Genomic DNA, 15060 nt, shown 5'->3' with positions numbered 1-15060 from the left:
TTACACTTCCACTTCTAGAATATTTTGTAAATGTGGATGATTGCCCTTGGGCTGCTATCACTAAAAATGATGCTTCTGTACCTTCTGTCAAGTGTCTACTTCTTGTCTTCAGAATGAATGTTGCGTTCTTGTATGCACCTATACTTTATTGATGATATGTTTAGTTTCAAACCGTACACTTTTGCAGAGCAAGGTTTTAAATTTCGGTTTTGGTCGGCACGGAAACAGAAACATTTCTGCTTCAGTAGAAATCTTGTAAAATCACAGAAACATATAGAAACATATGGAAACACTTTAAGATGAAACTTTGGGCAATAGTAGAATAAGGACAAATACATACTTAGGAACCATCACATAAGCAAGAAAGACATCCATGATGTCTTAATCACATCGAACACCTCGTGCATCTCTGGATTAATAAAGTCAATAAAGAAGTACAATGTAATTAACTAGAAGAAAGTACAATGACCGGGCTCCCCTCCAAGGACCCCAACTCTTTGTCAATACCACATAGAGTTGCTAGGTATTATGGGTCCCGCCCAATGATGTTGCCAACCAAATATCATTCTCTACATTCATGGAATGAAATGCAAATCATAACATCTCTCTATTATTTTGTCGTTATGATCATTTTGGTCGAATTTTGGGAATTTCAATTGAATTTCAGGAATTTTATGGAAATGATGACGTGGAAGAAATTCATTGAAATTTCATTTCGGTGGGGATGGAAACCGAAGCATTTCGGTCGTTTTGGGGAAATTTAAAGCCATGTGCACGGGAACCTTCTACTCCTTTTCTCTCACCATGATTCAGTTTATTCCTATGTTGCATGGATTCTTGCCCCCCTATGCCGAATCCGTGCCGACACGTCTCCACGTGCGAATCAGACATGGATTCATGTGGGACACACCCGGATTCTTGTCGTAGTTGTGTCCCGCACGAATCCTGTTTTTTTCGGGCGAATCCGATTCATCGTTGTATCTTTTAAAATGCAAATCCTGTACATTTTCCCTTTAAACGTGTTTTATTCTTAACTTTTTTATATGACAGCACAACTTATACTCTTTTAATAAAAACCCTAGCACCTCGACCCTCGAACATCAACCCCCTTGACTCTCTTAATACAAAACTCGCCTCAACCCTCTACCCTCAAAATTTTCATTAATATATATACATATACACATATATATATAGAGAGAGAGAAAACGGTTTCTACACACAAGTGTAGATAAGTTATTTACACAGTAGCTTAAAATACAGTGGAGGCCCACATTGTCTGGGTGACCCAAACCATTCATTTGATTGGCCCTCACATAGATAGGGTGTCCACAAAAAATCAGCTCCATAGGATCATCCTAACCCTTCGAACCGTGGAGGCAAAAAATGGACAGATTTGTGAAGGTTTATACACGTCCATTTTACCTCCGCAAATCGTAGGGTTGGGATGATCCTATGGTGCTGATTTTTTGTGGACACCCTATCTATGTGAGGGCCAATCAAATGAATGGTTTGGATCACCCAAACAATATGCCCTCTACTGTATTTTAAGTTATATATATGAGAAAACGGTTTCTACACACAAGTGTAGACAAGTTATCTACACACTAGCTTAAAATACAGTGGGGGCCACATTATTTGGGTGATCCAAACCATTCAATTTTTAAGGCCCTCACATAGATAGGGTGTCCACAAAAAATCAGATCCATAGGATCATCCTAACCATTCGAACTGTGGAGGCAAAAAATGGACTAATTTGTGAAGTTTTAAAGACATCCATTTTACCTCCACAAATCGTAGGGTTGGGATGATCCTATGGATCTGATTTTTTGTAGACACCTTATCTATGTGAGGGCCTTTAAAATGGATGGCTTGCATCACCCAAACAATGTGGGCCCCCATTGTATTTTAAGCTAGTGTGTAGAGAACTCTCTACACATATGTGTAGGAACCGTTTTCTCTATATATATACCTACACACTAGCTTAAAATACAGTGGGGGCCCACATTGTTTGGGTGATCCAAGCAATTCATTTGAATGGTCCTCACATAGATAGGGTGTCCACAAAAAATCAGATCCATAGGATCATCCCAACCCTACGATTTGTGGAGGTAAAATGGACGTGTATAAACCTTCACAAATTAGTCCATTTTTTGCCTCCATAGTTTGAATGGTTAGGATGATCCTATGGATCTGATTTTTTGTGGACACCCTATCTATGTGAGGATCATTCAAATGAATTGTTTGGATCACCCAAACAATGTGGGCCCCCACTGTATTTTAAGCTAGTGTGTAGGTAACTTACCTACACAAGTGTGTAGGAAATGTTCTCTCTCTCTCTCTCTCTCTCTCTCTCTCTCTCTCTCTCTCTCTCTCTCTCTCTCTCTCTCTCTCTCTCTCTCTCTCTATATATATATATATATATATATATATATATATATATATATATATATATATATATATATAGAGTTAAGTGATTATATAGAGTTAAGTGAAGCTACACATACGTGTAGCTAACTTAGCTACACCGACGGCTTAAAATACAGTGGGCCCACATTGTTTGGGTGATCCAAACCATTCATTTGATAGACCATCACATTGATAGGGTGTGCCCAAAAAATCAGCTCCATAGGATCATCCCCACCCTTCAAACTGTGGAGGCAAAAATGGACAGATTTGTGAAGGTTTTTACGCGTCCATTTTTGCCTCCACAAATCGTAGGGGTTGGGATGATCCTATAGAGCTGATTTTTTGGGCACACCCTATCTATATGAGGGCCCATCAAGTGAATGGTTTGCATCACCCAAACAATGTGGGGCCCACTGTATTTTAAGCTGTTGGTGTAGCTAAGTGAAGCTACACATACGTGTAGCTAACTTAGCTACACCGTCGGCTTAAAATGCAGTGGGCCCACATTATTTGGGTGATCCAAACCATTCATTTAATAGGACCTCACATTGATAAGGTGTGCCCAAAAAATCAGCTCCATTGGATGATCTCAACCCTTCAAACTGTGGCGGCAAAAATGGACAGATTTGTGAAGGTTTTTACGCGTCCATTTTTGCCTCCACAGTTTGAAGGGTTGGGATGATCCTATGGAGCTGATTTTTTGGGCACACCCTATCAATGTGAGGGCCCATCAAATGAATGGTTTGCATCACCCAAACAATGTGGGGCCCACTGTATTTTAAGCCGTCGGTGTAGCTAAGTTAGCTACACGTATGTGTAGCTACACTTTTCTCTCTCTCTCTCTCTCTCTCTCTCTCTCTCTCTCTCTCTCTATATATATATATATATATATATATATATATATATATATATATATATATATATATGAGAAACGGTTCCTACACATATGTGTAGATAAGTTATCTACACACTAACTTAAAATACAGTGGGGGCCACATTATTTGGGTGATCCAAACCATTCATTTTTAAGGCCCTCACATAGATAGGGTGTCCACAAAAAATCAGATCCATAGGATCATCCTAACCATTCGAACTGTGGAGGCAAAAAATGGACTAATTTGTGAGGGTTTAAAGACATCCATTTTACCTCCACAAATCGTAGAGTTGGAATGATCCTATGGATCTGATTTTTTGTAGACACCCTATCTATATGAGGGCCTTTAAAATGGATGGCTTGGATCACCCAAACAATGTGGGCCCCCACTGTATTTTAAGCTAGTGTGTAGAGAACTCTCTACACATATGTGAAAGAACCGTTTTCTCATATATATATATATATATATATATTTTTTATTTTTTTTATTTTTTATTTTTATTTTTTTTTATTTATTTTTTTTTTTTTTGAAAATTTTATTTTATTTAAAGTTACCAAATTCTACTTTTGGGGGTTTGCCGAATCCAACACCTCTACTCCGTGTTAGATCCTCACACGCGAATCCGAATCCATGCAACACTGGTTTATTCTATAAATAGGTTCTCCCTCCATTTATTTCATAGGATAGTGATACACTCATGCCATCACCTTGCCGACTTAAAACTAGGAGAATTGGGCTTGACTATGCTGGTTTTTTTAAATAATACTGGGTTCTATCAAGATTTCACGTATAATATTGTCACAGAGACATGCACCATACATGCTTAAAGCAGAAAGGATATTGCTATAAAATCCTAAAAAGTAAAAATTGTAAGTTGACACTAGTTGGAATTGGATGCTAAAGTTGTCTATACAGAGGATAAGGAAAAGAACAACATGTTTACACTTGGTCTAGAATACCTCAGCACCTTTGAATTTCCATGAGCTCGTTATTCTAGGCATCACTGTATTACTTAGAAATTTGATGATCGGAAATTTTAAATATATGTAGGGCTTTTGACACTGGAAACTTTTGTAGTTCTTTTATTATATAAGGGTGTATCCCTTTCCCAACCTTTTTGGTCTCCTTATTGCAGACTGTTACACTAGGAGATCTAAAGCCAGCACCAGTTCTATGGCATGAAGATACTGGGAGGAAACCATGGGAAAATGGAAGGTACTGTCCAATTTTATGCTTAAAGTTGATGTCAAAGGCAGGAAAATATGGTAGCATAGAAAACTGTTCTTTTCCTCTCTCTCTCTCTCTCTCTCTCTCTCTCTCTCTCTCTCTCTCTCTCTCTCTCTATATATATATATATATAGACACATACACACACACTGCAAAAGTGAGCCAAGAAATGGCCTCTTGCGAAATTACCTAGATTTATACACCCAATATGGAAGCTCTACTCTCTTTTTTAGATATTGGCATCCCTGTCTTTACAGTTTTCTCATTAGCTGTTACAATTCCCAAAAAGGTAGCCCCAACCAATTAGAAGCTTAAAATAAAATAGAGAGACCCCAATATCCGAACAAAAGAACTTGGGTATCATCACCTTGTGTGTGTGTGTGTGTGTGTACATAAAGCTCCCAATACAGGAATAATTATAGAAATGATACCCGCACTCCCTTGTTCTTATAGTGACACTCTTCATTTTAAGCTTTTTAAATTGTCTGTAAAGGCTGTTACAGTTCCCACAAAAGTACTAGAGCCATCAAAAGAATGTTTATTAAAGTGAGGAACTCCATTATCAAAACAAGAGAATACAGATACATTCCCCTATTTATGTTGAAATGATATCAGCACAACCTTGTTTTGATATTTCACTAACACATCTTGTCTGTTAGTATTTTAAGAGCTGTGAAAAGGTCATTACAGTTCCCAAAAAGCTCTGAAAAAGCAATTAAAAAAAGACAAGATTGGTCTGTGCAATTAGTAAAACATGGTTGTGCTGATATCATTTCCCATATATACATAATATTATTAGTAGAAACGACATGGCCAGTCCTTCTCTTTCCCATTCTCATCATACTTGTAGTATAGTAATTATTGCTGTTCATCTTGTGGGTTGTGATCAAGACTGCAGGGGAATGTCTAGTCACATGAAATGGGTGATCCTAACCATCGTTTTAAATTTTGGCCGAAATCCGAACCAAAATTTAAAACCGAAATTATAAGATTTTCAGCTAAAATTTCCACCGAAAACGAAATTTCCACCTAGATTTCCACCACTGAAATTTCGTTTTCGGCTGAGGCCGAAACCGAAATTTCAAACCATGATCCTAACTCCTTTATCAAGTAGGCTTTTCAGATAAAATCTTGACCCCTTTAGTTTTTTGGCGGATAGGATTTCCTGTTGTACAAGTATTTGAGTTTTGCTTCCCATTTCAGGCAAAATCCAACTCGGACAATTTCGGGCAGACAGCTTAAAGAGGCAGCTCATCGACTGGTTGTCAACAGCCTACAAGTACGGACGGAACGTAACAGAGGTGGACAGATGCACGCCCGGTCATCTTATGATGGTGTATCTCCTCACTATTCAAATGGCAGAAACCCTAGCCAGGAAGACAGGTATTCTGTTCGTGAAGAAAGGTATGCATATCCCACTGTTCAAAACCATTCAAATCACGGTTATGGACAGTTGCACAACTCTCCATCCACCCATCATCCATATGATAGGTGGGCCCATCCTCAATATGAACCTAACTATTGGCAGAGAGACAGAAGAGGAAGGAGTCACTACCCCAGTTCACATCAAACTGGTTGTTATCCATACCAGTTACATAATAGACCTCCTGCACAAACAGCTCTAACAGGGGCTTATATTCAGCCAAGTGGATATAATAATCGCCACTGGGCCTACGAATTATACGGAGCAGGTCAGTGGCCACAACAGTATAATGAGTATGGTAACCATGTAATGGTAGCGGTGAATCATATTGGTTTGGACAGAGGGTACCCTCAACAATTGCCCAATCCTTATTCAGTTCTGGATAGAGGTGCCAATCGAAGGCTGCCACCACCACCACCTGGCTACGGTCGCTACTAAGCTTATTCCATGCTTGGCATGTAGTGACCTTAGTTGTGGACTAGATGTTGTACATTAGTAGCTCTCTTGTTAGAGGTATTTGACAATTTTCTCCTTTTATGATCTTAGTTTAGTTTCAGTTTTTTCCAGTGGTTATTATTCTCGTCTCTTAAATGCATATTGCATTGCAAAAATCTATGCAATAAACTGAGAGAAAATGTAACATTGGATAAAAAGCCCAGGCTGACCATTCCTTTGATAGCTACATTACAATTTTTTTTTCTTTTTTTATAAAATGAAGCTCATTTACCTGACAAATCCTTGTTAGAACTGCTTTTGCTCAAAAGACGGTGTGGTTTAATCACAGATTTTCATTAGGGATTGATTCAATTCAATATTGTTGTCTGAAAAATCATGGCAAAACCGCAAAAGATCATCTAAATATCATTTTATTCACGACTTCTCTACTCAACTTCCATATACTATACTTTTCCCCGCTGATTTTGTCACAGGGATCGATCCAATTCATATTTGTTATCTTGAAATTCATGGCAAAAATTCATTTCACCAGTGGCACAGGGTTTTGTAGCAGGCTACTTGAAGGGATCTTGAATATCAGACCTCCTGGAATATCACATTATTGTCATCAGGGTATTTTGTAGCTTCCAAAAAAGAGGGAAAAAAAATGATTCTGAGCATACGAAACCAGTCTAAAGCTTAGTAAATGATCAAAATAATCAGCTCAAAATCTGAATTTGATGTGTGAGAATTTGGGGGAAATGCTTTCCTAAATGGTGCTAGAACTACAGTGCTGCTAACTTCACTGAACACAATAAAATGGGGCTGATTGGTTCTGGTTAATGCTTGAGGCACTATGAGTCTGGAAAAATCCATGAACTTAAAAAACCTTGGATGGTCTTATCATTAGCAACTGAAATTTTTTTGCAGATAGCAAAAATAGATTCATCTTCAAGTTATGGATATGTGTATATCATTGAGGTGAGATGGTGGTAACGTTTCTGTATGAATCTTTTAGTTGGTCATGACATTTATAGAATAGAGACTGAAAACACTGCCATGAAATTATTTTTTTTCCATCCATGTCATTTGAGATTTGCTAGGCAATTTTGCATAAAGCCATTTCCCATGTGACTTCTGCATTAGAGAACAACCACCTCAGATAAATTAAATGAACAAGACACGATCTGCTAAAAACTGAGCCTGTGTGGCTGTTCTCTCCTGCAAAAGTCCACCTCAAAATGGCTTTCCGCAAAATTGCCTAGTAAATCCCCATTTTTTATTTTTCAATACTTTTAGGCATTTATTTACATGGAGATTTTTGAGGTGGAGTTGAGACATTTTGGAAGAGGAAATTGTATGAGTAAACATGATGAAGTGCATAGACTCAAATCAGTCTATTCACTTTTTAATGAAGATTAGAGATTAATAAACATGTTTTCTGTTAGACTAATCGCAGTCATTCACAAAATTGAATTGGCTGATTTTGGGTAACTATTTAATCTCAGCCCTAAACAAAAAAATAGCTGGGCAAAACTTCACCCTTCCATCCCCCAAGAGTGCCCCATGTGATCCACCTTATACAACCTCATTTACCATTCCTTTAATTTTGCATTTTTCAGTGTCACTATAGATACGGTTCAGTGATGAGATCCAATAGGGCGTCCTTCCAGTTGGGTTTTTGCAAGGGTGCCCTTCATTTTAGAATCCCTCTCTTACTGTATAGTTAATATGAGATGAGGCTGATGTGTAAAGTTTCACTTGTGAACCCATATTTATTGAATGATCTAGACCACACAAAATGCAGCACCAAAATGAGAATTTTCCGAATTAAATCTGAATTTTCCAATTTCAATGCGAATTTAACCAAAATTTTCCAAACTGAATGCAAATTTGAGGAAAAAATCATCTGTTTCTCATACATTGTTTGTAAATTGTGCAGAAGGTTCAAGTCGACTGCTAAAATCACATCCTAATCTACCAAATAGAGGCATTTAAGAACCTTCTATGATTTTTGTTGTGTTTTATTTATAGCAGATGCATGTGTATGGAAAAGACTCTGGCAGACTTGGGCTTTGCCAATTGAGAACAAAGGCCTCCATGTTTGAGAGGAAAGGCGAATTCAGAAGACAAGGCCCCTATCCTTCTATATTCTAGTATGTTTTTTTGAAATGGTCTATATTCTAGTATGTTGATACCTTGTTAGGGGTTTTTTAGAAAACCAATATACGAAAAGGAACTTGCTTGTTTTAAATTTCCTCAAAAATTTGAACATTTGAATGGATGAATTTTCCTGCACCCTTGTTAAAAATTTATGATATTAATTAATGGAAAACACTTCTAAAACGGGTTACCGTGTAGAAAATAAAGAAGGGGTGAATGGGGCAGATGGATTTGGCGATTTACACAGTTTTTTGGTATTTTTTGGGATACGCACTTGCCTTTATTTTGTTTGGATTCAAAGAAACAGTAAGATCAAAAGGGTGCCTCCCAAACAGGGAGCAAGTGTTTTGAGACAAGTTTGCAGTGACCAGATAGGCAATTTTTCATAAATAATGGGTACACATTTACATTGTTACATAACACACAGCATCAAAGCATGCCTCAAGTTGCGACCATTATCTGGGTTGTAGAAAACCCAGAAACTAAATGCCATGTGAGTTCAATGCCATGAACTTGCACTGCTCATTCATGGCCAATAGTTGCGCCTCTTTCTTGTCGAGCAAAGCGTTTAACCTAACATTCTCCGCCATGAGCTGCTGGACTTCAGCTTCTTTCTTCATCTTCTCGTCCTCCAAGTGAGTAGTCTTGGAAAGTAGCCTGTCCAAAATTAGAGCCACATCTCTCAAGAGATTCCCATAAAAATAAGTTTCTTTGTAAAAAAAAGTAAACGAAATTTTATTCATACTAAACACAGGTTAAAGCAGGTAATGGCACAAGATGTCCCCTTCTGGTGATTATAGTCGACTCCCTGAGCCAGATTACCGGGCTGACCCGACCTAGATATCCCTAGCACTTGAGAGTTCTAGGGTCCTACCCTTGTAAATCCATAAAAAAAAAAAAAAAAAGGTGTTTTGAGTGCCAACTGCACATCACCAAAGGCCATCTTCCTATTACCATTCATCAGCTAGGCCAGTGAGATGTTCCTTTTAAGACGTCCGCATGTGTTGATTCTTTTGCTCACCACCCTCTATGCAAACAAGTGTTAGGGGTCCATATACAATGGTCAATAGACGATGGGGAGCAATAATGGGAGCCAAGGAGACTAAGGAGTGGGAAAAGACTGACAATTTCACTATCATTTTATCTCCCAAGACCACGCAACTCACTTCATATAGTCAGAGACTCTAACCCCGCTATAAGTCGCTAGCATGGCATAACAAAGACTCCCCAATCCACAGGTCTAACAAAAAAGAGGTATCCTCCCCACCCCCCACCCACATTGAATCTAACTAATGGTTCATACAAAGGTCTTGACACACAAATAGACTTTCATTCACCCGAACCTTTTCCCATAAAAAGAAGTTTTGATAGACTGAAAACTCAGACAGACGGCTATCTTACAAGGGGCATGAAATAACCAGGGGTAATTTTACAATTATTGGGTGTTTTGGTTTGCGTCATGTTCATGGTCATGTCAGGTGAAAGTAAATCTATGTGCAATGGCGGCATCCTTAGAGTAGTGGTAGCATTTCTACTACAGTACCATTAATATACCCTGGGGGAAGATAATTGGCGCAATGTACTCCACAGCCACAGCTTCCATGAAGGCAACAAAAAAAAACTCGGCTTCCGCAGAATGCCCTGCCTCAGATCATGACCAGGAAAAAGACTCGCGAGCTCCTATAGCAATATCTCTGATTTCTTGACTCACTGGATTAGACAGCTGCAAATGCACCTCGCCTACTGGAAGAAAGGCGACATTTCTGTTCATAAGCATAAGGAAAGTATCCAACATTGACCCGAACATGAATGTCACTGAACCAATCAGAAGCATGAAAAACTTCGCTTGATGCAGCTTGGTTACTATGCAACACAGAGAATCCACAAAGTCGAGGTGTGGAACGAACAGTCTACTCCTAAGGATGTGGTCGCCTCCATCAAAATTCAAAACAGAGCCCAAAATAGTGAAATCTTCCGAAATCTGTCCCCATCCAGCTCGAGCGCCTGCACTTCCCCGGCGACGCCCTCTACCATGCCACTAGGATCACTTGTTGTTGCCTTCGGCACAAACATGCCTTCTGATGAAGAAAACAGAACACACAAGAAGGCCATAGAGTTTTACGTGGTACGTGGTTCAACAAAATTGCCTACGTCCACAATAAGGTATCTCTCGTTTATTCTTTCATATAAAAGATACAGAGATCCATCAGGAATATAAAGAGAGAAATACAAAGATTATGTCAAGATTCGTTCTCCATCGAATCCCATGGAATGGGGCCAATCATCCAGAAATAGCAATAGGGCTGCAACGATAAAAATACAACAGTTATTTTTGCAGAAATAGCAATGAGGGGCGCTCGGTCAAAAGGCCCCCACACTTCTAACACTCGCCCCTCAAGTTGGTGAGGAGATGTCAATGGAACCCAATTTGGAAAGAATCTACTGAAATCTTGAAACTACTTTTGTAAATATGTCTGCAAGCTGATCTTCACTTCGAGCATACAGAGTGCTAATAATTCTTTATTGAACCTTGTCACTTACAAAATGAATATCAACTTCTGTGTCTGGTTCGTTCATGAAAAAAGGGAATGGCAGCAATATGAAAAGCAGCATGACTATCACAAAACATTTTAATTGGTTCTTTAGTATGAAAACCCACGTCTTGAAGAAGGGACTTTATCCAAACAATTTCACTTGTTCCAGCTATCATAGTTATATTCAGCACTGGATATGCGAACTACAGGCTGTTTTTTACTTTTTCAAGCGACAAGGTTACCACCAACCATCATACAGTAGCCAATTGTAGATATTCTATCAACTTGACTTCCATCCCAATTTGTATTTGTACGTCCCATAATATCTATATGTGAATTATTCTTCATTGAAGTTCTTCTACCAAGAGAACCTTTTAAGTATTTTAGAATTTTTTCAACTTCTAGATGATTTGTTCTAGGAGCATGCATGTGTTGACCGACAACACCCACAACATGGCTTATATCAAGACGGGTAATAGTAAGATATATAAACCTTCCAACCAGTAGGTGATATCTCTCAACATCTTCAAAGAATTTTGCATCATAAGGATCCATCTTGTTGCTTATTTCAAGTGGAGTTTCACACGATTTTGCTCCTAATTTTCCAGTGTCTTTTAGCAAGTCAAAAGCATACTTTCGTTAGGAAAATCCTTTTTTTAATATGCAACTTCAATACTAAGTAAATATTTTAATTTTCCTAAATCCATAATATCAAATATTTTGTGAAAGCAAGCGTTTAAGTTTGAAATCTCGTCTTCGTCCCGTAAATTACAGGATCATCGACATAGATTAACACAAATTTTTCCTCCTAATTTTTTTCTGTAAATTTGGAAGAATCAGCAATGCTTCTTTTAAATCTCACTTTAAACAAAGCATCACTCAACGTAGCATACCAAGCCAAGGGAGATTGTTTTAACCCATACAATGCCTTTTTTTAATTTGTACACAATTCCAACCTTTCCTTCCAATAGATGTCCTAGAGGATGATTCATATAGACATCTTCTTCTAGATCCCCATGCAGGAATGCATTCATAGCATCCATTTGATAAAGATTTCATCCATGGTTAACCGCAATAGACATAGGGAAGGAACTTGGGTCGGGCTCAACCCAAACCCGACGGGTTCCACCTGATTTTGGCTCGGGTTGGGTTAGCATTTCCTCGGGTTGGGTTGAGTTAGGGTTGGGAAAAGCCAACCCGATTTAATTTCGGGTTGGGTTAGGGTTGAAGCCTTGGCAACCTGACCTGACCCGAACCGAAGCCGACCTCTAATTTTATCTTGATTTTCTTTGGGTTATTGTATTTTTCTGTTTGGCCCATAGTGACGACCCCAACCCGACCTGATTTCTGGTTAGATGGGTTGGGTTAGGGTTGAGAGATTTAGAGGCAGGTTGGGTTTGGATTGACCATCTTCAACCCTAGGCTCGGATTGGGTTGGGTTAGGGTTGAGGAAATGCAATCTCGGTTTCGGTTAGGGTTGGCCTCAACCCGATCCAACCCGACCCAAGTTGCACCCCTAAATAGACATACGAATTCTAAGTTTCCATTTTAGCAACTAAAGCAAAAGTCGTTGCTAAAGCAAAAGTCTCTTTATAATCAATCCCATAGGTTTGGGGTAACCCTTGGATCACCAACCTTGTGTTGCATCGCTCAACTAAGTCATCACTATTGTACTTGATCTTATAAACTCACATCCACCATGCTTTTTTTCCCACTAGCAATTGGACTATATCTCGTGTATGATTTTTGTCCAACGCAAAAAGTTCTTTCATGGCCTTCCTCAACAAGTTTGGAATTAGCGTCATGAAATGAGGTAGGTTCAACTTTGTCAGAAATATTTGAAAAGAAAACAATGTGTGAAGCAGGCACATTGCAATAAGACAAATGATTTTGGATGGGATACAAACCCACATTATATGTAAAAAAGTCTTTGAAGTGAGGAGGGTGAGAGACACAAACAGGCCTGCGAAAGGGCAGAGAATCAAGAGAATGAGCATCTTCAAGTGAGGATGAGAGACACGATCAAACCTAGAGTATGGGCAGAGAATCAAGAGAGTTGCCTTGTCCAGGCGATCATGCCACAAACAGGCCATCTTCAGGCGATCATGCCACAAATTTTCCATGTCCATGGTTGCCTTGTCCTCCATGATCTCCACTTTCTCCATCATTATTTACCGGTCTTTCTTGATCATCTTGAATTTGAACAACATTTTTCCAATTTCTATCATTTGTTGTAGGAACCATCCCAGGATACCCCACCCTCCCCCCGAGTCCTTTTTCGGGAGTATTTTGAATTGTCTTCCCGTAAGGACTCACCCTCATTAAATTTTACATCTCAAAAGATGTAAAATAGTTTATTTTTAGGATCATAACACTTGTATCCCATTTTTTTGTGAAGTACCCTAAGAAGACGCATTTAATAGTACAAGGATCCAATTTATCTCCCCTGTAAACAAAACAAACAAGTCCAAAAATACATAAATGAGAAAAAACAATCTTCCCACCTTTAAAATTTTCAAGATGAGGCTTATTTCTAAGAATCTTCCTTTGGAGCATATAAATCAAATAACAAGCAATTAAAATGGCTTCATACCAAAAAAATTTAAGGACACTTCTTGACCATAATTTTTTTTTTTGAAAGACGACAAATTTCATTACTTCTCAAACTGCATTCGGGACCAGAAGTCCCAGCCTGCAATACAAGAAATTAACATGTTTTGGCATGGGCATACGCAATACCTATTAAAAGTAAACCATACAAATATAACAGACAAACATAAACTTAAAAATTCCATGTCCTCCTTTTCTAACCTGCTTACTTTGAACTACCTAATGCATTTCAAAAAACTTTCAACTGTCCTTCTGAGAATGCCCAACAACTCTAGATAGCCAGAACGATAATGCCTCCCTGGAAACCCTAAGCCGCACCCTTTTCAAGATTGTCCAAGATATGCTGGATCATAAAATCCAGCATTTCTACAAGCAGCTCCTCCGGAACTTGCTCCAGACGACTAGGGATTTTTCTATCTGCAATTCTTTCGTTCACTTGCCGAATACCTAGAATTTTGTTGGCTTCCCAATTAAGCCTCCTCATATCTTTTTCTTCTATTGGCTTCCCAATTAAGCCTCATATCTTTTTCTTCTGCCAAAAGGAATTTAAAGAACGGATGTGCAAAGAGAGGTGATTGGGATACCCTAATCTCACTAGACCGAATGAGACGAGTTAGGGTGAAGGGGCATTCCGAGCCTCTTGTCTGAAGATGTCCCATTGCTTTCGGAATAGATCATCGGCTATCTCTTTGGGCCAAGGGTCCATTATGGCTGCCTTTCCTTCATCGTAAATCATCTCTTCCATCCTCCTTAATATGTCTTCCAGAATCCTCATCTCTGAAGACAAACGCGATCGTCTGCCTACATAAGAGACAGAAAGACTAGGAGAAGCGCCTTGATTTTCCATTCTCAAAATATAAACGGAGATACCAGAACCCAGACCCAACACAAAACCAGGGACGCCCCGAGGAGCAAACTGCAAATTCTCTGAAGAGTTGCAAAGAAGCAGAGCAGAGAAAAACCTAGAAGCGACTACACAACTAAACCCAAAAAAGATCTAAAAATAGAATAAGCGAAAGGACCAAAGGGCCCCGCCTCAGGAACCCGGAAAAAAGAGGAACACACCAACCAAGGGAATAGACGAAACTACCCTCAAAAACTAAGATCAAAGCCAGCGACTCTAAAAACCTAGAAACCAACCCACAAGGCCCAGGTTGGCCCACACCGACAACAGAATTTGAATTTTGAAATCAGAGGTGGGCAGGAAAGTCTAAGCCCCACTATCGGGGGCAAATCCAAACGGCCGGAAGGCACCCAATGGACCAAAGTTAAGAGGCTTTTGAAATAAATTGGGATAAAGGAAAGGTGATGAAAGTCGTAACCATGGTTTTAAATTTCGACCGAAATTTCGAATTTCGGTGGAGACCGACACCGAAACCACCAAAAA

The 15060-nt window shown here is 39.0% G+C and overlaps 2 protein-coding genes across 3 annotated transcripts in view; one reads left to right on the top strand and one right to left on the bottom strand.

The window, feature by feature from the left end:
• The window catches only part of XRN3 (5'-3' exoribonuclease 3), a 38649-nt gene extending 30738 nt beyond the window's left edge, over nt 1–7911 (top strand). The window contains exons 13-14 of the mRNA XM_077363567.1: nt 4417–4496; nt 5712–7911. Coding sequence (XP_077219682.1) covers nt 4417–4496; nt 5712–6369 — 738 coding nt within the window. The 3' untranslated portion in view covers nt 6370–7911. The remainder of the gene's footprint in view (nt 1–4416; nt 4497–5711) is intronic.
• A 975-nt stretch (nt 7912–8886) lies between these two features.
• The window catches only part of LOC143854673 (uncharacterized), a 33465-nt gene continuing 27291 nt past the window's right edge, over nt 8887–15060 (bottom strand). For both annotated transcript variants that reach the window (XM_077364749.1, XM_077364750.1), the window contains exon 3: nt 8887–9186. In XM_077364749.1, coding sequence (XP_077220864.1) covers nt 9012–9186 — 175 coding nt within the window. In that variant the 3' untranslated portion in view covers nt 8887–9011. The remainder of the gene's footprint in view (nt 9187–15060) is intronic.

This window comes from Tasmannia lanceolata, unplaced genomic scaffold (assembly GCF_043159265.1).
Source record: "Tasmannia lanceolata isolate RefF3 unplaced genomic scaffold, GAP_Taslan_0.1 ptg000020l, whole genome shotgun sequence".
Classification (NCBI taxonomy): domain Eukaryota; kingdom Viridiplantae; phylum Streptophyta; class Magnoliopsida; order Canellales; family Winteraceae; genus Tasmannia; species Tasmannia lanceolata.
This window is presented reverse-complemented; position numbering and strand designations above follow the sequence as displayed.